Below are 25,749 nucleotides of genomic sequence, written 5' to 3' on the forward strand. Positions count from 1 at the left end.
TTGTCATCCTTGATATCTATTTATGCGAATTATATTAATGAATCGTGAACAATGTACGAAAAATGTTTTTTTTCTACTCACAATAAAGGAAAATGTTCAACTTGATTTATAATCACATTTTTATAGCAAAACGAGCTGTCCCAGTAGCAATTTTTTTTACCTAATTTTATCACTTAGGAGTTTGAAAAATAGATGTTGTTCAATTCTCAGACCTACCCAAAATGCAAATAAAATTTAATGAGAATCGATCTAGTCGTTTTGGAGGAGCTTTTCAAAACACTGCAACACCAGAATTTTATTTATTGGATGCAATTGTATGCATTTTTATGGTAAGGTGCAAAAATCTTCACGCAAGCAAGAAGAAATGTTTATTATCTTACACAAATGCTTTATCAAAATAAGAAACTTTAACATTAAATAGTAATTTATTATCTAGAACAAATGCAGCTCGTGACTTACGAATAACTAAAACAAAAAATAATGTTGACAATTCAAATGCAATAAACACACAGTTATTAATATAAAGATACATAATATAAGCAACAACAACAATAATAGATACATTAAACCTGTGAGATATAAGATTTCATTGTCATGGTTCAATTTTATGATATTATTAGCTTATTCCGGAACAGGGTCTATATTATAACATCAATAATAACAATCAATGAACTATGTAATGTCATGTATCGATCCCTAAACGGAAGCAATTCGTCACCTTGTCATCAACTACCATTGGAATCGGTAGCCGACAAACAAATGACGAAACATTTCTCTCGCTAATTTTAAAAGCTATTAGCTAAATGTATTTTGGCAAAAATATTATGATTCTTTAACATTGATGATGTTATAATTTTGCGGTCGATGTACGTAACGATGCATTAAGATATAAAAAAAAATATGTGTAATCAACAGGATGAGTTAGGAAAGAAGCAAGATTGCGATGTATCTTTAAAATTGAACGTCGGAATTAAATTCAGTTTACATAAGAATATTCTGCATACCATTCTCAAAAATTATGGAAATGTTGCAATATGCTATTGTTGCACCAGAATAATTTGCTATAAAGCATAATAGCTTGTCAGTGATGAAGCGAACTGGTCTGAGAACGAAAGCCAAGGGCGTGTGATTGCCAATTTTTCACTGCTCTTATTATCTACTCGGTCAGACTTCGTCGTAATTACATCATTAGATGAGCTTTCCGTGCCGTGCAGATTAACCTAGAATGCTGTAACTAGTGCCTGTTGAGAGATTACATTTATCTGCTTGAACGTTCATTTCTAACCGAGTTATCTGAGATAATAGTGTCATCATTTTAATGTTAAATCAGAAAAGTTATTATCAAAAAATATATTTATTTATATATTATGTATAAAAGACTTAAGTTAAGTATAACCACAGTAAAAATGGCTTTGTTAAAAAATAGCGGAGAAATTGTGTCGCGGGTTTGCCGCTGGAAGTGGGCTATCGACGTTAATGTAAGAGCAGTCTTAATTATTATGAATAGTGAGGATTAAATGTGATTCTCTTTAAAAGTTGTGCTCAAAACATTTTATTATTTAAAACATTTTATTATATTTCATTGTTTTCATCAGTAATAACTAAAATGTTAATTAATTACGATTGTATTTTTCTTAGTTAGAATATTTGTATTGTCTAATGCGTGAAATATTAATTGATAAAATAAGATTCATTTAATAGAATGTGTATCGTGTTCAGAAATATAAAAAGCAAGATACGTCTCGCAATGTATGTTTTATATGCTATATAATAAGCTATAAGTATGTTATTATATCTGTATGGAATATTAGATATTAGATTAGGTGTAATACGTAACCTTTAGTATTGTTAAAGATAATGAATCTATCGATAATTATTATTAGCACATACCTACACAGATACCTTCGCTTCATCAATTAAGTATCTACCTACTTCGCAAGAATCACTACATACTATAAAACAAAGTCGCTTTCTCTGTCCATATGTCCCTATGTCCATATGTTTGCTTAAATCTTTAAAACTACGCAACGGATTTTGATGCGGTTTTTTAATAGAGTGATTCAAGAGGAAGGTTTTAATATATAATTTATTATGTTTTAGACAAAGCGGGCGAAGCCGCGGGCGGAAAGCTGGTCTATTACAATTTACAGTTGAATTATTTCACACTGATATTAGAACGAGATAAGCGGTGCTTGTGTAACTTCTTTCCGTTGAATGGTATGAAAATATAAAATTCCCTTAGGCTTTCGTAGAAAAAATTCAAAGAGTGTCCAAAAAAATATAAGTATTTGTTTATAATTGTCTGTGCGTAATTTTTACGAAGAATAAATACATACTAAAGCTGATCGTTAAAATCACATGTTCACAAAAGCTCTATTGCAATACATTGATCTCACTCGTACATTAATAAGACTCCATGCACCTGGTAACTGGGGCTCAATCACGCATTGACACTCCAAACGCGCCACGTGCCAAGTGGGACTGCCAGATGCTTGCTTGCCTAGACAGTTAATGATGTCTCGAGTAGCTTGACTCATTAAAATGTCTTTTAATATTTATTACGCGGATTTCATTTACACATCGTGATGTCCTTATCGTTTGGATTTTGTCTATGAGGATTATTTAACTATAAAAAAAATCTATTCTCATGCATACTGCATAGTGCGACGAAAAATACCATTTTAATGAATAAAAATGTCAGTTTCGGTCGCCTACTCTTATGCTCTTTGAAATTTAAATGTTCGTATGTGTATAATGGCTCTTCGGCATGATAACTAAATGGAATATGCAGCGCCGGCTTTGAATATAATAACGAGGCTGATGTTGTTATATTTTTATGACGACTATGATCTTTCGTGCTCGGTATAGATACCGATTGTTCGATGGATGGTTGTTGTCATATTAATATTATTTTGTAAATATGGTAAGGCACAAAATAATATTTATTACGCATATTATTGAGGCCGGTGTGGGCGACTGAACCAGTCTCCGCGCGCAAGGCCGGGGTGCCCCATGCCAATCGCGGCTCACGTTATTGGTCGATTTTAACACCTGTACCTCCGAATCTATCTATAACTTGTTATTCTGACATCATAGCCAATATTCCATTTAGCATACCGAGTATGCGGAATGAATGGCATTCGTTTATTTAACATTCCTAAGGACGAAATTGAAATCGATTTCTAAACTTTATTATAATGTTGGTTATCATTGTACGTCTTTAAAAATTAGAGATTAGATTATTCGAAATGAGTAGAATAAATAGTTTTGCATAATCGTCGTAATTCGATTTGTTTTCCACGTCTAGCTAGATAAAGTTGTTTTGAATTGATATTATTGTTGATATGACATATATTGCGTAGTACGTCTTGAATAATAAACATTCATTCAATGCAATACTATTTAAAACATATTATGTTAATAAATATTTTATTTTTTAATTAACAGTAGTTAAATATTACAAATAAACAAGTTATTATGTAATAGCATTAAATAAATAATAAAACGACGGCGAGAAATTTTCAGAAAAAATAATTTTCTAAATTTATATTTAGATTGTAAGGCAGTCGTAATTGCAAATAAGGAACGCAGAATTTTCATTACTTCAAACCCCAGTTTTGCAAATTCTTTACTCAAATTAATTCATGGAAGAACGCTATACTGTTACTTGGTACCTGGGTAGGTAAATTAAGCAATTTACTTAAAGGCGGTACTAGGTATTTTTCCTCGAACGAGTAATTAATTATTGATAGTTGCGGAAGTTTATTATTAAGTAGTTTTTACAATTTAGTGACTAAATTATCTTTATTATTAGTGCTACAAGTTGGAGCGAATATTTCTGCAGAATATTACAAAATCATAATTCAAGCGACATTGATACTTCCGAATTGTTTTAAATATAAAATATTATCACAAAGATATTTTTTCTCAATGGCGTCAATGTTTTTCGGTAGTAGAGTAGATGTTGTTTATGTATCGGATCTTATGGTCTTCACCTTGAAGTCACGTGTTCATCGGTCCGTGAGTCAGTGTTGCGCAGCAGTTCTGTCACAAGCGCATTGCGTTTTATAATATTAAAGGCCATCTTCGTACCGTGACGAACTTTTTATTTATTCGCAAATGTGTGCTGCGAACGATGCCAACGTGACCACTTGTAATCTGTCTAAATGGGATCTCATGACAAGAGGGATGTCACGACCACGCATTTTGCGTTAGGTCAGCTCGTAATTGCTGCGCATGAATTTACTTTCATGTTTTTTTTTATTTATATACTTGTTACATGTCTAAATGCTTATAAAACGGTACCATTAGTTAATATTTAAACTGTGCTATCACAATCAACTTAAAAATAGAAATGTTATACACTGTTGAGATGTAGCTAATAATAGAATTAGTTAATTTAAAAATTTATAAATAGTGTAGAGTCCAAAGTTGATCTTTTCATGTTGCCGTAGTTTTTACTCAAAGAATAGTGTAACTTTTACACACATTGCCGATAGGACGGTTATGAGTGACCAGTCCAATTTCGAAGGTAATATCCTGTCTCCTGTTCGAATATCGTTTATAGCTAGATTCCAGGTTTCAATTATTTGAAATATCACAAGCGATCGATGCTTTTGCACGTGTAATGTGCACTATGCTTACGTAGTTCTACGTATATTCAAGGATTTGCGTAGGTGTAAAGTGTTATCGACAGTGTACCTACACATCTTTTCTTTTAAATATCACAAGAGCTAGTAGCTATAAATAATAATTCCGACATTAGCGTTTTAAACGAGTTAAATTACACTTGTATTTAATCCTGTTAAATTTGTTACATTTCTTCAAGGGCATTTCTTTCTTCAAACGTCTTTTGGATGGATTATGATTAACCTATTATAGTAAAATATATTTTGTTACGTATCAATGTCAGGTAAGAATCCATAGGTATGGCAGTTATTGGTTTGGGATGATTAATATCCGCTAGGAGAAGGTCGCGGGTGAGGTGTGACGTCACCTCCGCTAGCGCTCCACTTCCGCTCGTTCGCCATACGTGCTCCGATTACCATTTACAACTGTCTACCACGATAAATATTCAAATTAATCTTATTGCCGTACAAAAATTCCATAAAGAATGAGAGTTCAGTTTCAGTTTTCAATGCTATTGTATCAATATTAACGCACAAATGTTGCCAAGGGATAAATAGGTGACGAAGAAATGGTAGAGACCCCAGATTACCGTTCATTCGATAGATCTCTGAAGATATTGGCTTTCAAACATAGTAGATAAAATAAAAGCGATTTCTGTTTTATTTCAAAGTTATAGTTTTTATATCATGTTTGATAAATATAAAAGAAAATAATACTGATGCAGTTTAAAGTAACCAATCATACTTAAATAACATTTACTTGCTAGGTAAAAGTTTGTAATAAGTATATCATTTAAGAACGATATACCCCAAAAATGGTAGTACATATATACAACTAGGTTTCCGCCCGCGGCTTCGCCCGCGCAGTCAAAGAAAAACCCGCACAGTTCCCGTTCCCGTGGGATTTCCGGGATTGCGTCATTTTCCCGGGATAAAAAGTAGCCTATGTCCTTTCTCGGGTATCAAAATATCTCAATACCAAATTTTATGAAAATTGGTTCAGTAGTTTAGGCGTGATTGAGTAACAGACAGACAGACAGAGTTACTTTCGCATTTATAATATTAGTATGGATTGTGAATAATATGACCTCATTGTCAATAACATGCAAATTATTACTTATATCATAAGCTATTACAATGTAGAGCATTTGTAACAATGGTAAACGCTCCATTTACGACTGCAGTTTGATTATAGACTAAATAGTCCATTGAATGAGTCCCTCCAAGGGGGGTCTAGAGTGCGTGAGTTAGTAACGTATGATGTTTCTTCGGAAACATGTCAAGAGTCCCTAGGTAATAAACATACTAAAACCCCGGGCCACTAGGAGGAGCCCCGGAGTGGGGGGAGGGGGGAAATGGGTCCATTTTTTCATTTTTCGCTTAAATCTCAAAAACGGTACATGTTAGAGAAAAACTTTCAAGAAAAAGTTGAAAGGCCATAAAATTATCTACAAGTTGTACCTGAATCATTTTTTCCTATATCCTACCGTTTCTGAGTTATACGCAGTAAAACATGATTTTGGCTCAAACAATTTCCACATCAATCGTTAAAAAAATATTTCTTTCTTCCAAAAAACTCAAATGTGCAACTTGTGACCAGTACTGATAGATTGCTCTTAATTAGGTCTATAATTGGTAAAATAAACACATTCCTCCATGGAAGCCTTTAGGAGGAATCGATTGTCAAAATATTATATTAGGGCAGTTTGAGTTACTGAACTTGATCATTTTATTTTTTTCTTCCAAAAAACTCACAAGTGCAACTTGTGACCGGTACAGATAGATTGCTCATAATTGGGTCTATCATTGCTAAAAATACCAGATTCCACCACGGAGGCGTTTACGGGGAATTGAATTTTATCAGGGTAGTTACGATACATGACCTTTTTATTTTTTTTCTTCCAAAAAGCTCAAAAGTGCAACTTGTGACCGGTACAAATAGATTGCTCATAATTAGGTCTATCATTGATAAAAATACCAGATTCCACCATGGAGGCGTTTACGGGGAATTGAATTTTATTAGGGTAGTTTGTTAAAAAGTTCATGTATCGTAACTACCATAATAAAATTCAATACCTCCTAAACGCCTCCATGGTGGAATCTGGTTTTTTTATCAATGATAGACCTAATTATGAGCAATCTATCGGTACCGGTCACAAGTTGCACTTTTGAGTTTTTTTGGAAGAAAAAAAATAAAAAGTTCAAATAGCGTATCTACCCTAATAAAATTCAATTCCCCGTAAACGCCTCCGTGGTGGAATCTAGTATTTTTATCAATGATAGACCTTATTATGAGCAATCTATCTGTACCGGTCACAAGTTGCACTTTTGAGTTTTTTGGAAGAAAAAAATAAAAAGATCAAGTTCAGTAACTCAAACTACCCTAATATAATATTTTGACAATCGATTCCTCCTAAAGGCTTCCATGGAGGAATGTGTTTATTTTACCAATTATAGACCTAATTAAGAGCAATCTATCAGTACCGGTCACAAGTTGCACTTTTGAGTTTTTTGGAAGAAAAAAATAAAAAGATCAAGTTCTGTAACTCAAACTACCATAATATAATATTTTGACAATCGATTCCTCCTAAGGCTTCCATGGAGGAATGTGTTTATTTTACCAATTATAGACCTAATTAAGAGCAATCTATCAGTACCGGTCACAAGTTGCACATTTTAGTTTTTTGGAAGAAAGAAATATTTTTTGATCGATTGATGTGGAAATTGTTTGAACCAAAATCATGTTTTACTGCGTATAACTCAGAAACGGTAGGATATAGGAAAAAATGATTCAGGTACAACTTGTAGATAATTTTATGGCCTTTCAACTTTTCCTTGAAAGTTTTTCTCTAACATGTACCGTTTTTGAGATTTAAGCGAAAAATGAAAAAATGGACCCATTTCCCCCCTCCCCCCACTCCGGGGTTCCTCCTAGTGGCCCGGGGTTTTAGTATGTTTATTACCTAGGGACTCTTGACATGTTTCCGAAGAAACATCTTACGTTACTAACTCACGCACTCTAGAACTTTTTATTCAATGGACTAAAAGTAGTAGTTTCATGTATATATTTCATCATCGGTGCACTATAATGAGGTCAACATTTGGGTTTCCTACGATCTTACAGTGATTCGATTAAAATGTCTGATTATGGAATATCCTACTTTTATTTTGGAATAAAAAAATCTCCTATTAATTAAATTTAAATTTAAGTTGCATTTAAAGTACTTACTGTCGTTCAATGATTTTAGAAATGCAATAATCATTTATAGTGGAGCGCCGTAAGGTTTATACCTCGGAATCCAGGGCCAGTCAATGAATCTTAATATAAACCTTGAAAATATGTTTTTAATAGTATATAGAAAAATGTTAAAAAAAATTTTTTTCGCGCTCTCAATTTTTTAATAATAATTATAAACAATTATTAATTTTTTGGAGTTTTCATTGATTTATATTAGTCAAAAGTCATATTTTAAAAAGAACAACTATTACAAACTTGAAAACTTGATCTTGGATCTTTAGGGACTTCAGATATACCGATGAAGGTCGGGTTGGAGAATAGAGGGGATAACAGCAGCTGTTCGGTATTGTTCATGGCGGGCTCTCACAGGAGCTGTTGTTTTCGTTCCGAAAAATATTTATTTCAGATTTTTGTTTATTAAAAATTAATGTTTATATTATTGTGCAGTGAGTGTGATAAAAGTTAATTACTGAACATTACTGAGTTTTAAAAACTTTGAAAATAGTGGCATAAATTGTAAGTATTTGTTTTTCATTTATATACATGCTTTTGAAAACAGTTATGAATATTTTGTAATAAATCGATGTTAAAAGTTAGAATATTATAATAGTAGAATTTAATAATATTAATCATTAATTATGTAAAAGTTAGTTATTAATATTAGATACTAATTATTTGTTGTTGCAGCCACGTGTCGCAATGGGTGAACCATCCAGTATTGATAGTAGATACAAGCAATGATTGCCTCATTTGTGATAAAATCGGATCTAGTTCTGAATTAAGCTCTGAACTAGGAGATATTATAAAAGTCACTAGAGGCATATCATCATTAAAAGCTGCATCTGCGGAAAGAGGGGATGGACTTTCTCAGTATATTAATACTCGCGACTTTGTCTACGTGCATTCGGTATGCAGACAAAAATATACTTATTAATAAAGGATGCATTAATTCTTATTTAAAAAAAAGAACACCACATCTGCATGCTCTCCACCTAAAAAAAAGCTTTGAACAGCTACTTCAATTGATTTTGATTGGAAAACTAGGTGCTTCTTTTGTGAAAAAGAAGCGGATGAAATGAAGGAAAGAAGGAAGTCCAAGTCGTCAAGACAACAAATCAGCTACGTCACTAGTACTGATTTCAAGAAAAGTATTGTAAGTTTGATATGTGAAGACAAAAGTGAATATTGTCGCAATATTCATAAAAGAATTGTAGGCGTGTTAGATTTAGTAGCTCAGGGAGCTAAATATCACGCGGATTGTTACATGTGTTTAAAAACAACGCTAAAACAGACTCAGAGGGAGAAAAAAATTCATCTTATTTACACCGCAAACAATGACGCAACGACCAGCTCCAGAATCTTTATTAAAAATTATTTTTTGCTCATGCAAAACAGGATGTGGAGCGTCTTGTGGGTGCAGGAAAAGTGGATTAAACTGCACTGCAGCTTGCTTAGAAGGCAATGGTGACAGCTGCACTAATCCTTCACCTACAATCTATATCAACGAGATCGACGACGACGACAATAATGTACAATGATGTAACAATGTGTATAGTTAATGATAATTTTTTTTTGTAACTTATTTTTACGATAATCTAATAAATTAACATTGAAGTTACTCTGCACATATAATTTATTACAAATAAAATTAAATTTTTCACTTTAAACACTTTTTCCCCCTTGCGCCTCTCATTTTTCAGTAAATTGTTGTTAAAAATTGTTGTAAATCGAGATCGGTCAATTTTTTTTTTTTAACTTTTTTATTTGAGGTTTTAATAATGCAGTCTCATACTTGATATACAGATTCATTGACTGGCCCTGGGTTCCGAGGTTTGACCATTTTTATGCCTTACGGCACTCTACTATTAAAATAAAATAGAGTTCAAAGCGACTATGTGATGTATACGGGTCTCGCACCTGGCAGTTTCGATGGCAGCTGCGCGTGTGCTGTCAATTGTCATTTTTTTATGTTTTATTTTCACCGACACCCTAGTTGTGTATGCTTGCTCTATTGTAGTTGTTGAAAGTGATTTGGCGTTCTTCCATCAATAATCTAGAGCCAATAGCCGGCATGGAAAATTACGCAATTTTTTTTATATCAGATCATTCTTATGAAAGTTTCATTTTTTTTAAGAATTTATATTTTAAGGGAACTATATTTTCTATCACCAAAATTTATATTTGTCATCAAGTTGTATCACCTAATAAATAGATCTATCACCACGAAATATTTTCGTTCTCAGATAAACAAAAATTGTTCCCAAGTATGTATTATCAAATTAATGTAAATATATGTGTAAAATAAGAGATCGTTAACCAATAAAATTATATTGCATTACATGAATATAAACTTCGTTCTTATAATAACAGTTTTGTTACATAAATAATCGAAGTGTCTAGTCGTCCGCTAAACGGATGAATAAAATAAATTAGTCGTCCGATTACCGGATGAATAAAATAATTTAATCGTCCGATTACCGGATGAATAAAATAATTTAATCGTCCGATTATTCGGATTAATAGATAACCTTTTAACACTAAAGCTAGTTGGGTTGGACTAAAGCAAAGGGGGCGCAGGACTTAGAAAATTTTTGATGGAGTTGGTGTCATTATAACACCTATTTATTATTGTTTTATCGTAAAGATTACGCTAATATAAGCATGTTTTATAGGAACAACTTTTCTCTAAAATAAAAAATGGCCGAGATATTCGCCCTTAATTCGTTAGGTTAGGTTAGGTTTCTTAAAAAAAAACTACACAGAAATAGGAGCCCCGCGAAGCGGGGCTCCGTCGACGCGCAAAAAAAAATCAAGTTTAGGTTAGGTTAGCCCTTAGGTTAGGTTAGGTTAGGTTTCTTAAAAAAAAACTACACAGAAATAGGAGCCCCGCGAAGCGGGGCTCCGTCGACGCGCAAAAAAATAATCAAGTTTAGGTTAGGTTAGCCGTTAGGTTAGGTTAGGTTAGGTTTCTTAATAAAAAAAACTACACAGAAATAGGAGCCCCGCGAAGCGGGGCTCCGTCGACGCGCAAAAAAAAAATCAAGTTTAGGTTAGGTTAGCCCTTAGGTTAGGTTAGGTTAGGTTTCTTAAAAAAAACTACACAGAAATAGGAGCCCCGCGAAGCGGGGCTCCGTCGACGCCCAAAAAAATAATCAAGTTTAGGTTAGGTTAGCCGTTAGGTTAGGTTAGGTTAGGTTTCTTAAAAAAAAAACTAAACAGAAATAGGAGCCCCGCGAAGCGGGGCTCCGTCGACGCGCAAAAAAAAATCAAGTTTAGGTTAGGTTAGGTTAGGTTAGGTTTCTTAAAAAAAAAAACTACACAGAAATAGGAGCCCCGCGAAGCGGGGCTCCGTCGACGCGCAAAAAAAAATCAAATACCTACGTGTGCCCTCCTCCCCCCTCCTCCCCCCACAAAAAACCTATAATACGTGCGGCAGTTCTCTAAAGAAACCCCGATAACCTAACTATATAGATAAATAGATGTTATCGGACGATTAAATTATTTTATTCATCCGGTAATCGGACGACTAATTTATTTTATTCATCCGTTTAGCGGACGACTAGCTTTGTCCCATAAATAATAGCTCTGTGCTCAGAATTTAACAATAAATATTGATTATTTTGACTTTGTTTTATTTAGTTACTACTCTGCTAAAATTTTTATTTAAATATAATTTATACTACCAGTGGAAATTTAGAACCTTGGGAGTCTAGTTAAGTAGCAGAATATTTTGGTTGAAACGATGATTGACAAGCCTAATTTTTTATTTGAACATAATGCAATTTTCTAGTAACATAATATGATTTATTGGTGATCTCTTTAAATTAGTTTGCTTAAGTAAATACTTATTAGGACACACCTATTATAATACATACAAAAACATTTATTTGGTACTAGACCTTTTATCTCAAGATTTTAGGTGATTTGTTGTGGAACTGATTTTGCATTGTTTGGTGACAGATCTACTATTTTGAGGACAAACCCTATTATTTAAGAAACACAAAACTAATTAAATTGGTGATAGCTTAAATGATACCCATATTTTAATACGTAAAATCTAAATATTTTCATGTTACACTCTGTTGAACTTATCGCGGTCGCCCTCAGTACTGCGGTGGCGTCGTCAAAATGAGGATGGCATGCCTGACCTACATAACAACTCAGCGGGGACGCCTGGGCCTCAGCCAACTCTATCGTTGTAACTACTTTTTATTTCTATAAAGAAAGTGCATATTTGTGGACCATATTAAAATTTTATTCCCGTTTGAGTTACGCTTAATAGCACCTATTCATCTCTGCCGTGGCCGTATAATGCAATTAAGTGGTGCCCCAGAATACAGTATCTTTAGTTCCTTATTTGATTTTGATTTATGCGCCTGGTATAGCAAGCGCATATTATAGTGATATATATGATGGAGCTTAAGCTTTATGATGAAATATGTTCTTTTAAGAATATAAAATTGGACCCAGAAAGGATTCTTAGACATTGTGATAATAATAATAGGTGGCCTGGAAGAAATCGCTTTTAAGCGATAAGGTCACCTTTTGTACTTCGCATCCATACAAATGTATATTATACTGTACATTGTAATATTAAATGGTGTGGTACAATAAATGATTAAATAATAATAGTCCGTAATAAAACAAAAACCTGGAGATTTCAATGAGTCTGAGTTATTATGTTTGGATCAATTCCAGTTTCAAAATCATAATTGAATAAGATTAGTTACGTATTAGATAAAAAAGACTAAATCTTTTTGTAGCTGTAACAAAAAAAAAAATTGTATGATGGAAGTCGTAATTATTATTTAGATTTCATTTAAATTATACTCATCAAGATACGTTGCGAATTTATAGGCATCGATCGTATACGGAGTGGCAGCCAATGCGGTGGAGTATCGGTAATAGCAATCTGCCGTGCAGCCACAGCTCATTGATTGTGCCCTATACGACCCTTCAACCCTTTGTGGGACAATACCCCGATGTTCATGCATAATATTCAGTATTCCCCAATTCTTATAACATGGAGACCTTCAAAAAGAGCACCTATAAATACCTAAAAAACCGGCTGCTAGCTAAGGATTCTCCAAGTTATCCCTAACAATTTCCCTCTTTTATATCCTTCCCCTTTCCTGAGGACAGCAACACATCCACTCCCCAGTGGAGTGGATGCTTATGGGCGGCGCGTATCGCTTAACACCAGGCGACGCGTCTGCTCGCTTGCTATCCCACAACATAAAAAAAAAAAAAAAAATAGCTGTGTTCTAAATCCTACTTTTGCACATGCCAAATAGGTTTTAAAAACTTTTATCCAACCTAAAGGATTTAAAGTTCCTAATATGTACTTGATTTGTTCATATAATAAAGGTGATTTGATTGCGCTTTGTCTAATCGGGAGAGATAAACAGATGTAACCCATTTTGAGTCAAGCTTTACATACATTTTATTTTATATTTTGACAATGAATTGAGTAATAATTGAAATGAAATAATAAATGAAATAATTTATTTGCAATTATAAACCTTCATAATATAATTCTTCGAACTTTAACGACTTTTGATTTTCTTCCAGGGTGGACGGTAGTAAGTATATATATCCTTTTGTATTAATGAAAATTCATAGAAACAGCACGTGTGTCGAAGCTAGGTCATATGTCGATTGTAGATAAGATTAATACATATTTATGTAACGGGGACACGCTTATTTTGCTTAGGCTCTACACGCACAGAGGATCTACGTAAAATTATTGAAAGGTTTTTCGTTCATATTTCATAATAATAGCGTGTTTAGACGTGGAATAAAATGACGTCGCTATTTTTATACTTTTTATTACTATAAACTAAATTGGCAGTCAGATTAATATTAACAACATAACACCGTCTGCTCTGGCTGAGCATTTTGCTTTATACTTAGTGATTCAAAGCCTTTTCGTAGCCATTTATTCCGGTAATTAATAAAGATGTCCGTCAAAAAGGATATAGCGATAAACGTCGGTTTACAATGTTTGATTCTATCATCAACATCGATTAATCAAAAGCACTTGCTCTGCGATGGCTTCACCCCGGGCTGTTAATAAAATCAGACTCCTGACATTTATATCAAAGGTCAGATTTATTTGCAGCAGGCTAGAGTCGCACTCCGTCCACCAAGCAATAATGATATTACATTTCAGAAAAGTGGATTTCATTTTTGTCTTTATAATGATTTGTAGGTTGGTGTAATTCTGTTATGATCTATTTATATAAAATAAAGTGGGGCTAGTTACACCACTCGTAACTCAAGAAGTGATTTTTGGTTTTCTCTTGGTTTCGATTGTATTCACTCACAAAAACATGCCTACCGGTTAAGATATTTTTTATAATCTTTTTCCCGGCTACGCATATGATATTAGGTGTTAAACTGAAACTACGTCACAAGTGATAGTAATTCTTGTAATAGATTAGATAACTAGTTTAATTCAGGTTATATTAAAGGGACGTATATAGAGAGTCTCATGTAATATTAATTGGAGATATTCAACAGCACTGCATTTAAAGACACCGGCTACGGTTCTCATTTAGAGCATGAATACGTCCCATTTTCTCCGTAGAAATAGCTTGCGATGTAGTCCTTTGAGCTTACTCTCCTACAAGATGCGCGACCGCATTTATACAACATACATATTATACCCTACAAACGTTAAATATGTAGACCACAAGTGAAGACAAAAAATATTCTCGTATTTAAACAAATAAGGCTGGAAGAAACTTGTACCAGAGAAAGTGTATATACTATCCTTAAAAGAAGTGGAAGCAATTACAGCTACGTATAGACTTCCGGTTGAGCATCGCTTTTTTATGTCGACATTATACCAATAGTTTTATGTTTTGCTTAACATAAAGTAGTTCGGAACAATCGATTTTCAGTCCATCATAGATAATGTTCGTTCACACGCAAAACTGCGATTCGCAGTAGCGTCTACTGTACATTCTAAGTGTTCCTATGGTGTTACCCAACATTGATTTAAAAAGCCATTATTTAATAACGACATGAAGTCGTCATTAATTTTTTTTTAATCACTTTAGAAATCATCTGACTTGTGCTGTATTTCTTCTTACCTTTTATGTCAAATATAAATTAATTAGAAACGGATATAAATATAAATAATAAATTTGCATTGTACAGCTTGTGTTTTGCTCGAGCAAACAATACAATGCCACCGCCTAGAAGCACGCGGAATTTAAGTGTTAGCGAAGGCGCTGAGTCAAGTAGAACTCTAGGCTCAGCCTTCGTGTTTATCTTACCCTCTCCACCTCACTCTCGCCCTAATTCGGGGGATAGAATTTTACTCAACAAGTTTCGTTTCATCAACTCGACCTCATTGTGATAAATTCGCATACCGCGTAGTTTGGCAAGTGGTTGCGAACTTCTAAGAACCTATTTACATGAACACAATACATGCAATGTTTTAGTTTCGCCTAAGTTTTAATTAAATGGCGCACTGAAAATATATAAAATATACAAATTAGACCACTACCCTAGGCTTTGCCCATGTGCTCAAAGTAAATTTCTATTATTTTAAGATGTCCCCGATTAGTACGTAGGTCGACGCGAGCTATTGATTACATTCATACCTAGATAAAAATACCTGAAATTCAGCTCGCGAGTTGTTATTCCAGACCTATTTTGTTTACAATTTCCATTACCTATACAGGGTCAAATAATGTCGTCTCAGCGACGTCTGCGTCTTTAATAGCGATATTAATATTGCCGTCGGTCTGACGTCATGGGGATGTCTAGACCACTGTAGACTGCGGAAGACTAAGGACAGTGACAGACATTTATTAAATGAATATTATATATTAACTACTACTACCCTTATACCTTTTTAAATTAACAGGCATTTCTATGGTATGACGGAATTAATTAAATACGGAAGTTCCATTGCTAAGCATCTAATATTATCTTTATTCTACTGTTTGTTACTGTCTTTATTGAATTATGAAATATTTCTTTGTCTGAAAAAACGTACATAACTTAAACACCGATACGAATATTATGAATATTTCAATGTCGAAATCTTAAAACCAAGGGCAATGACCTCGCACCCCTAGTTTTCTTGACGTTGGTAAGCCTGTCTGGGTTCACCCTAAAGTTCTTCGGGACATTCTATTTTATTGACCTTGCGTATATAAATATAACATCAGATACCTGTCCTCCTGAAGGGGATTCATACTAAACCGCACAAAGAATACTGTGTGCATAGTAAACTATGCTTTAGCATGTTAAAAGCAAAACGATTCGTTACTAAACACTGTATTTTATGCACGACGTGTATTTATAAGCTATTTCAATTCAGTTATTACAGCTTTGTTTTTTTTATAGGGACAAATGTGAAACATTAGTTCAAATAATTAGATAGATATTCAATATAAAGTAAATAGTATATACATAGATAATATATATATAGCAAACAGTATTAATAAATAATATATTGTGGGGAGCCAATTGCAATAAAATGAGTGGAAAGGCGAAAAATATATTATCCAAGTTTTATAGAGGTCTATCCAAGTGATCTTGATAAGATCGGTCCGCCACTCAGGCGTGTCATTTAATTTTGACAGACCTTGCCCTACGTTAGATAAGATGAGAAAAACTCAAGAATTCTTTACTTCGTTAAACAAAGTAAGGGTCTGAATTTATTGTTACCATATATGGTTTATTATTATCTTTATAACCTTGGAAATGCGTTGTCAAGGTCTTCATTTTAGCATTTCGCTAGGGTAGCACACCTTATCTTATCTTGAAGGTCATTGTCAAACACCAGTCATGATACAATTAAGTTCCGTTTAATTTTAGATTTTCTATTTTAAAGAGAACGTTTTAAAGTCTCAGAATCCTCTGCCTATCCTACTGGATGTATGATTTTTCCCGACACAGCTAGCGATTTTAAAGGGCACTCATAAAAATCTCGATACCGTAACTTGTTGTACCTACATTATTAAGTATGTTGATAGATATATAAATTATAATGTGCATGTTTCATTCATATGCACAAAAAATAATAGATTGATATTTATGTATCAACAACATTTATAATTATAATCAAAATGATTACTTACGTCTTACATTACCTATAGAATTTAAGTAATGATCTTGATAATGTTCCATGTTTATTAACGGAAAACCTTAACAATGTAAGAAACTGTTAATGTACAAAGATCCTTGAGTGACCTTTTTGTTTAATTAATTTAAACAAATGAGGTTTTGAAAAGACTTCGAAGTTGTTAAAGAACTTTAAATGAGTGATTAAACGTAGACTGAACCATGAACACTTTTTGTCAATTTATATCCATATTATTAGGTTCATCTAATCAGTGTTTCTAATTATATTTGTTGGCAAAAAAAAATATATTAGTTTATCTATCAATCGATATTTATAGTTATGTATAAAATATGATCAGATATAGGGAAAAGAGACAATTTGTTAATTTATTCGTTGATTGTGGTGACTGATTAGCACACAATGGCTTGGGAAAGTATTATTATGTGATTTTTTTTTTGATCTATCGACACGTCACCTTCGCGTTCGCTAAAGCCTTGTATCCACTTGAGCATGCTCAGGCGAATGAGCGGCTCATTTGGCCGAGCCGCTCAAGTGGAGACGCCTGAGCACGCGCGACCCGAGCAAGCTCAGGCGTCTCCACTTGAGCGGCTCGGCCAAATGAGCTGCTCATTCGCCTGAGCATGCTCAAGTGGATACAAGACTTAACACGCGTCCTTCGTATTTATTGTCGTCGTATTGCCTATGAAAACTTATGTATACTTCCAATACGTGATGGAATTTCATAACGTAGTTTATGTATTAACTGTCCAATAATATATTTTATTAACAAAGACACAAGTTCTTATGAGTGTAATGTTTTTACTTTTTGTTTCTAATTAACTCTACTGAATTTTAATCCAACAATACATAAACTCAAACTAATACCCGTGCAGCAAAAAAGAAGTTCTCCATTAATTGTTTAAGGAATATCTGATGAACTTATCTAGGCTTTGGAGGCTCATTTAAATTATTTTCCATTTAAAAGTGTAAAATTTTTTATTAAAAGAAGATATAAATAAAACAAAGCTGTTATCAGTTGGCGATTTATTACAATAAATAGCAGTAGATATTTTTGCTCTATATTTTACTTTCATAAAATGAACCTATTAAACATCATCTCGTATACTTTACAATATTGCTCTTAGCTATAAAAGACTAGGTATTACGACACACCACGTATTTCTAATTGGCCTATTTTTAAGACAATAGCTTGGCACAGATGAAGCTATTGCCATTTTTGTGTTCATTCAACTATATTCTGACCTAAAAATATGTTGCACTCAGAGCTTTTAAATTAATCAATAAAGTAGATGTATAGTTTTGTAGAAGTAGATTTACGTAAAAGAAAAGAAATAATTTGGAAAATCCAAAAGTGCACGCCTCATAATTTTTTTTCAATAAATATTTATTAATTATTATTTTTGTTTATTTAATAACAATTAAACCACATCGAATCAGACCCTGAAAAATGAAAGGGTTCTATTCCTGAGCATACTCAAGCGTAAGAGAAAAAAAAGACTCGATTAGTAAAGTATTTCGGTCGCTATCGTGTTAACAAGAAAAAGGATCCGCACATACAGACACACGGACGTCCAAGACAGAACTTTTTTAAACTGTTTTTTAACTAGTTTAAATAACAAAAATGACATCAAAAATATCATGAACGTTAAAAATAGTGTTTTTTCTTAATATGTGCAATGTATGATACATAAAGACATTTTAAGTTTGAAAAATCAGATGTTTTGCGCGAAGTGACAGTAGTACCCACCTCAACGCTTCGCTTATGAGGCGTGCAAAACATATTATATGAGATTCAACCCACATCAATTAATAATTTAAAATGTCCTCATTCCCACGAATACAGCGATTGTTAATTCACTTTACGAAATAAAAACAGCATGTTAAACGAAGTGTGTATTGACAAAAAAAAAAACCAGCAGTCCTAACGAGCGAAATTGTTGCAGGGTGGTTATCCGGCGAAATTAAAAAAGGTGTTAATAGTGACGGCGCCGCTGTGGTTCAAGGCGCCGTTTCGCATCCTCCGGCTGTTCGTGCGCGAGAAGCTCAGGGAGCGAGTGCACACGGTGAGCGCGCCGCAGCTGGGCGTGCACGTGCCGCGTGCGAGCCTGCCCAAGCAGCTCGGCGGACAGCTCGAGCCGGATCACGCAGCTTGGTTGGTAATCATCGATCATTATTTTTATACCCGATACGTGGGTACTCAGCTTCGATATAGGTGTAGCTGGTATATATGGTAGTGAAAACGAACTGGACTCATTGATGATAGAAAAGCAATTGAGTAATTAATATAGTATTTTAATTTTAAACTGATATTTAACTATTAAGTATATATTAGTGGATGTTCTTGATATTTAGCTATATACAATGTATTACGTAATTTTTTCGTGATAACAATCAAAATGTATTCACCATGACGTAAAATATTCAATACTGTAGTACCCACAGCGTACATTGCATTGTACATTTTATGGATTCGAGATGAAACATCATGTTCAACAAATTGTGAAAAACGTCTACCTTTACTAAATTACCGAGGCGTGTCCTCGTTTTATTTTCATTGTCAAATGGGAATCCTATTTCGCGTAAAAGCCCCACGCTACGAATTAGCCACCGTGAATATTACTGGGTATTCTCTCGGAACGTTTCTTCGTTCTTGATGCTTATTTAAATTTTCCCTATTTACAGTTCTCGTTTCCTTTTTGCGCGTGTAAGCTAACGTTTTCTCGCCGGTTTCCTATACGCTATTTCCTTTCATGAAAATAATCTTAGCTAAAATTAACTCTGGCAGTTGCACTGGTTTTATTGACACACTTCTTCGTGCTTTCTTATACAAACGCCATTTCATGTATGCGCTTTTTATCTTTCCAGGTTAGAGCACTGTAGAAATTGTTACACGAATAATCTTCAAAATTCAAAATTGGACGGAGTAATCGACGACTATGTGATCAGTAATCATATACCACCGGTCAAACCGCAAAATGGTAAGAATAATAACAGTATTTAACAAACAGATTAACAATATGAATGCTAATTACGTTTTAATGTTGTTTTAATGTGAATTGTATACCGGTTTAATTATTCAACAATTTGAAACGAAAACAGCTGAAAGTGAGAGCATACTTTTAGTCTAGTTTCAGAAAAAGGTAACCGCTTTTTATTGTGGTTTTTAAAAGGAATATTTTGTTATATTAAAAGTTCAATTTTTATTGTTACATTTGTCTGAATTACCGGGCCTTCATTTAGGAAGTTTAAACAGCTTTTAGCTCAAGACACAGATCATAATATTAATTTGAATTCGAATCGGATACGTTGCATCAGGTGTGAATCACATTTAGATCATTCATGCTGATGAAGTGTTAGCCTATTATTGTAGATTACGTAGAGCAATCGTGAAATTCATACACCTGAATTAACAATTATAATACTTCATTTTCTGTAGTATATGTAGTATTTATTTCCGAAGAGCTATATTTTGTCAATGATTGCTGCCATGTCGTTCTTGTTATTGATACGCTGAAAGGGAAATGTGTATTACAAAGCCCTCGCTTGTGTCTATTACGTCGCGACATCACGACGGCAATATTGTGAATTTTCATATCCTGAAACCCTTAAAGGTCGTCGTTACATGTGTCTTGACGGAATTCAAATATGTAATACACTATTTAAATTTTATTCGCTTACAGTTTACATAACTTTTTTTGCAACGTCCTTCGATTCGTATGCTCGGTAAATTTTCAATTTGGCTTTTGTATTTGAACTAGCATTCTGTCCGCGGCTTCACCTGCGAGTCAAAGGAAAATCACACGGCAGTGAGATGTTCCACCGCGGTTAAAAGTAGTTTAAGTCAATTTAGTCTTCTATCTCCAGACACAAAAAATTATAATAAAATAGCTACGTTGAAACAAAAAACAAACACATTCGCATTTATAATACATACTAGAAAGGAAGGGACGATTGTTAGGACTTTGTATTAGTAATAAAAAATCAACATTTTTTTTTTTTGATAAGCATCATATAGATAACTAGCTTCCGCCCACGACTTTGTACGTGCATCCCCGTTTTTCCCCGTTCCCGCAAGAATTTCGGGAAATCCTTTCTTTGGATGCCTACGTCCTAACATCTACCTGCATGTCAAATTTCTGCCCGATACGTACAGTGGTTTGGGCTGTGCGTTGATAGATCACTATATCAGTCACCTTTGAGTTTTATATATATAGATGAAATGATTATTTACGTTTGTATATATTACTCGGCAGGTATAATAGATCAGGAGGTGACACGTGACATGAGCAGCGAGCGGGTGGCGCGGCACAGCGACGCGGCCGACATCATGCACATCAGCGGCGACCTGCCCTTCACGTGCGACCCCACGCCGCTCAGGTACTGTGTACTGTGTGTGTGTGTGGTTGTGTGGTTTGGGTTGGGGAGTGTGAGAGTGCGTATGTGTGTGTGCGTGCGAGTGTGTGCGAGTGAGCGAGTGTGAGCGTGCGTGTGAGCTTTATGTTATGTGCGAACATGTGTTGGAGTGTGTGCGTGCGAGTGTGTGCGAGTGAGCGAGTGTGAGCGTGCGTGTGAGCTTTATGTTATGTGCGAACATAATATTAATATCTACATAATATGTGTTTTATATTGGGCGTGCACCATTTCTTAAGCATATAGGGACGGGATAGGTTATTTGATAGGGATGTGAAGCTTTGTAATTCTTAATTCGTAGAGCATGTGTAAAATCCTTAAAGGGCACCAGCATAATGCATTATCTGGTGCCTTTTATAATTACTTTATAGTCGTGGGTCGCGTGTGGCATGATGGTGAATTATGCAATATACGGTTAACACGAATGTTGATTCATGGTAAAACCAAAACTGCCGTCATTGATAAAGATCGATTACTTCATTGTTTCTTCGATCCTAGAAGAAAAAACTAGAAAACATAATGTCAAATAGAACGCAAGAGCTTATAAAAACAAAATGCGACTAAAACCCACACATTCCAAGAGTAAAGGCCGGGGATTTTACTCGACAACTCGTATTACGTCTCAAGGCGACAAAAACATCTTGTTTAACTTATGTAACTATATTTTTTCTGATTTGTGATCATGGGCGTAGCTAGCCATAGGCTCAGGGTGGGGCAAAAAAAATGTAACTAGCAACTTTATCCTAAGTCTAGTCCCGGTTAATTTTTAGGGCTTCGAAGTTCGAACCTTAAAAGGAAAAAAACGAATTCTTGAAGCAAATTTTCACACATTTCGACATTTGAAAGGGAATCAAAATCTAAAGGGTTCGCAATTTTTCCTTTATCTGCGCTATAAGACGTTACTTAATAGAAAATTTCACGATTCGGGGTTCACGGGAAGTTTAGGGTCACTTACTGACCATAAAAACACAAAATGCTGACAGATCCAGGTCTTCACTCGTAATCTTAAAGAAAGGTTTTTGGCCGATATCTCGGAAACTTTCCACTTTAGAGCAAAAGTTATATCGACTTTTTTTATAGAAAGTAAAATTTCGCATCTTTTAAATCCTGTAAACTTTTTTGTAAAATTAACTGTTCACGAATTATGGCCCATTTAATGAACCGGTTTATCGTTTTTGGCTAATAATTACTGTCAAAATATTGGATTAATCAACAAAATGCATCTACCCATTTTTTAAGATAACTTTATTCTCGACAACTTTTGTTTGAAACTTTTCTAGTGCCCATACTTTTTGAGTTGTAATATCGGCGCTCGGCGGGTGACGCGGGAGCCTTAAAGTTTTTTTTAAGGATGTAATGAAGACGAAGAAGAGATATCCAATGCATTTGGATTTTGATAAAATTTAGATTTTTTTTATATAAAATTTTACACATTTTTCTAAATAAACTCTTTTCGTTTACTTCTATTTTACTTTTGCATCAGAATATAAAATAATATACTCAATATTATTTAGTTGTACGAAATATAATAAAATGAAATATTTTAAAAGTCTTACTATGGCAGGTGAGGAAATAAACTATTAATTTGGAAGTACTACAGGACATATTTTTAATAAATTTGTTGAATTTGTAGCATTATATGGCATGCATACCTTGAAATTCTTTATTTTAAGCCCGGTAATCCAACATTGAACATTAAATAACTCAAAAATTGTGGGCATTACAAATATAACCGTCCAAGTGCGAGTCTGAATCGCGCACCGAGGGCCCCAACAAACCTACTTTTTATTATGTTGTACCTAACTCTAAAATGTATGTATGTACGTTTTAGCAATTTTTCCTTTCTCTGTGCTATAAGACATTGCTTTTTACCAAATTTCAAGACTGTGTTCACGGGAAGTACAGTGTAGGTTTTGATTCCCTTGCGAATGTCGAAATTTGCGATAATTTGCAGCATAAAACGGCTGTATCGTTTGATTGCGTTGGCTTTCACAGCTTCAAGGGACTGTAGACTTGAGTATTCGATATAAATTTCAGCTTGATACCTCCACGCTTTCTTGAGAAAAAGGGTGTTGACAGTCAGACAGACAGACGGACAACATAGTGACAACAACATAGGACAACAACAACCTATAAGGGTTCCGTTTTTTCTTTTGAGGTTCGGAACCCTAAAAAAAAGTTTCAAACAAAAGTTGTAGAGAATAGAGTAAGCTTAAAAAAGGAAAGATGTATTTTATTGATTAATCCAATATTTTAAGTGTTATAAGCCAAAAACGATAAAACGGTTCATTAAATGGGCCATAAATAGTAAACGGTACATTTTACAAAAAAGTTTACAAGGAATAAAAGATGCGAAATTTTACTTTCTACAAAAAAGTCATAATAACTTTTGCCTTTAAGTGGATAGTTTCCGAGACATCGGCCAAAAACACACAAACGAAAAATAAAAGGATTACGTTTGTTAACGCGCATGGGGTCAATCGTGCGCAAGTTTTTTGTTTAGATCGCATTTTTTGTGTGACGACTTTCGAGAGTGAATTTTCTTACGGATACTAAGTTTTTTAGTCAGTAGGTACTTAGATAATTTAATTAAATTTTTTGATTTGGTTAGGTACTTTCCAGGCCAGAGCCAGGGTGGGGCAAGTGCCCCACCCTGCCCCACCGTGGCTACGCCCATGTTTGTGATCGATCATTGTGAACGCTAGTGGGCGGGTTTTATAGCTTACTATAATTATATAACGATATTATGTTTATCTTGTAATAAACTAGGTGTGACCTGCTGTTTCGCCCACGAACCAAAAGCTCAAACACCGGTTTTGTAATAAAGTAGCTTAGCCTATGACCTGTGGTCTTATTAGTATTTTCATTATAAATGTCATTAATATTCGTGTTATCGTGAAAGCGTAGACAGAAAGACAGGCATTTATAATATAGACCGGACTCTCAGTGGAGTTTCGTTTGCAAAAATCGCGGACCTAAATCTGACTTCTGATATATATTGTATAGATCCCAGACATCCTATAGACAGATGTTGCCAACCAGTTTTGTGGTCCCCCTGCCCGCACCACGGTAATTAAATATGGCATACAAAGAAAAAAATAAAAATTTCCAAAACATGCCGTGTGGGGTATTAAATGAAAGAACTTATTGAGTAGATCACGAATATATAGCATACTATATACATTTCTTACACTTTCTCTAAGATTTTTTAGAAAATTTACGAAAATGGTCCATTTTTGAGTTAACTTTAAACCACTATAGATTGAAAACTCATGAATTAACTCATGAATTCGTACAGTGAAATAGTTGCATGGGGGAGTGGGGGGAGCATTCAAAGATGGCGAGTATATTTTCAAGTTCATATAGTATATAGTTATTTTCATCAAATCCACCACATAGCTCACTTATATTATATTACGAACTATTGAATCATAAACAATGGACTATTGTTAATTATTTAAAATAATAATTTAAAAAATATATTCATGAGTTTTCAATCTATAGTGGTTTAAAGTTAACTCAAAAATGGACCATTTTCGTAAATTTTCTAAAAAATCTTAGAGAAAGTGTAAGAAATGTATATAGTATGCTATATATTCGTGATCTACTCAATAAGCTCTTTCATTTGATACCCCACACGGCATGTTTTGGAAATTTTTATTTTTTTCTTTGTATGCCATATTTAATTACCGGGGTGCGGGCAGGGGGACCACAAAACTGGTTGGCAACATCTGTCTATAGGATGTCTGGGACCTATACAATATATATCAGAAGTCAGATTTAGGTCCGCTATTTTTGCAAACGAACATCTCCTTGGAGCCTGCTCTAATATGTATTACTCAGTATTGATTTATTAGTAATCGCAACTCGCAACATTTCATGCGACAATTTCCATAGAATTAATAATATCATAGTATTGATCAATCTAAATATTACAGAATTTTACAAGAATGCTCTATCAATTTGCAGGCATACGCACGGTTACAATGGGGACATAAAAGGAAATCACATTAACTCCGGGGATGAAGATGATTTAGATTTAATAAGTAAGTATTTCTTTACTTTATTTATTAATATTTAACCTTTTTCAATTTCCATAAAAATTTACATGACGTGAATGTCATTTTTTGTATCAAGTTTACGCAATATTGATTTTGTCAAAGTTTATTTTGTAAATAATTTGTAATGAATACTGATAAATTAAAATTGCCGGGTATGTGTTAATATAGAGTTTTATGAATATATTTATCGATGGGAAATTGTAAGTGGTGGAAAAACAATAAGTTAAAAAATCATAATTCGGGTAAATTGTATTTTAATTTGTGGTTATTTCTCAATCACGAAAGTTCAATGCAGTTTTTTAATAA

The 25,749-nt window shown here is 34.0% G+C and overlaps 1 protein-coding gene across 4 annotated transcripts in view; it reads left to right on the plus strand.

Moving 5' to 3' along the window:
* The window catches only part of Ptpmeg2 (Protein tyrosine phosphatase Meg2), a 56,630-nt gene that overhangs the window by 19,865 nt on the left and 11,016 nt on the right, over nucleotides 1-25,749 (plus strand). For all 4 annotated transcript variants that reach the window (XM_090113129.1, XM_090113127.1, XM_090113128.1 and 1 more), the window contains 4 exons: nucleotides 18,916-19,124; nucleotides 19,838-19,950; nucleotides 21,226-21,349; nucleotides 25,352-25,428. In XM_090113129.1, coding sequence (XP_089969255.1) covers nucleotides 18,916-19,124; nucleotides 19,838-19,950; nucleotides 21,226-21,349; nucleotides 25,352-25,428 — 523 coding nt within the window. The remainder of the gene's footprint in view (nucleotides 1-18,915; nucleotides 19,125-19,837; nucleotides 19,951-21,225; nucleotides 21,350-25,351; nucleotides 25,429-25,749) is intronic.

Source organism: Colias eurytheme, chromosome 19 (assembly GCF_061535395.1).
Source record: "Colias eurytheme isolate Ceu_HAF_F1 chromosome 19, ilColEury1 Martin Lab GWU primary, whole genome shotgun sequence".
Taxonomy (NCBI): Eukaryota; Metazoa; Arthropoda; class Insecta; order Lepidoptera; family Pieridae; genus Colias; species Colias eurytheme.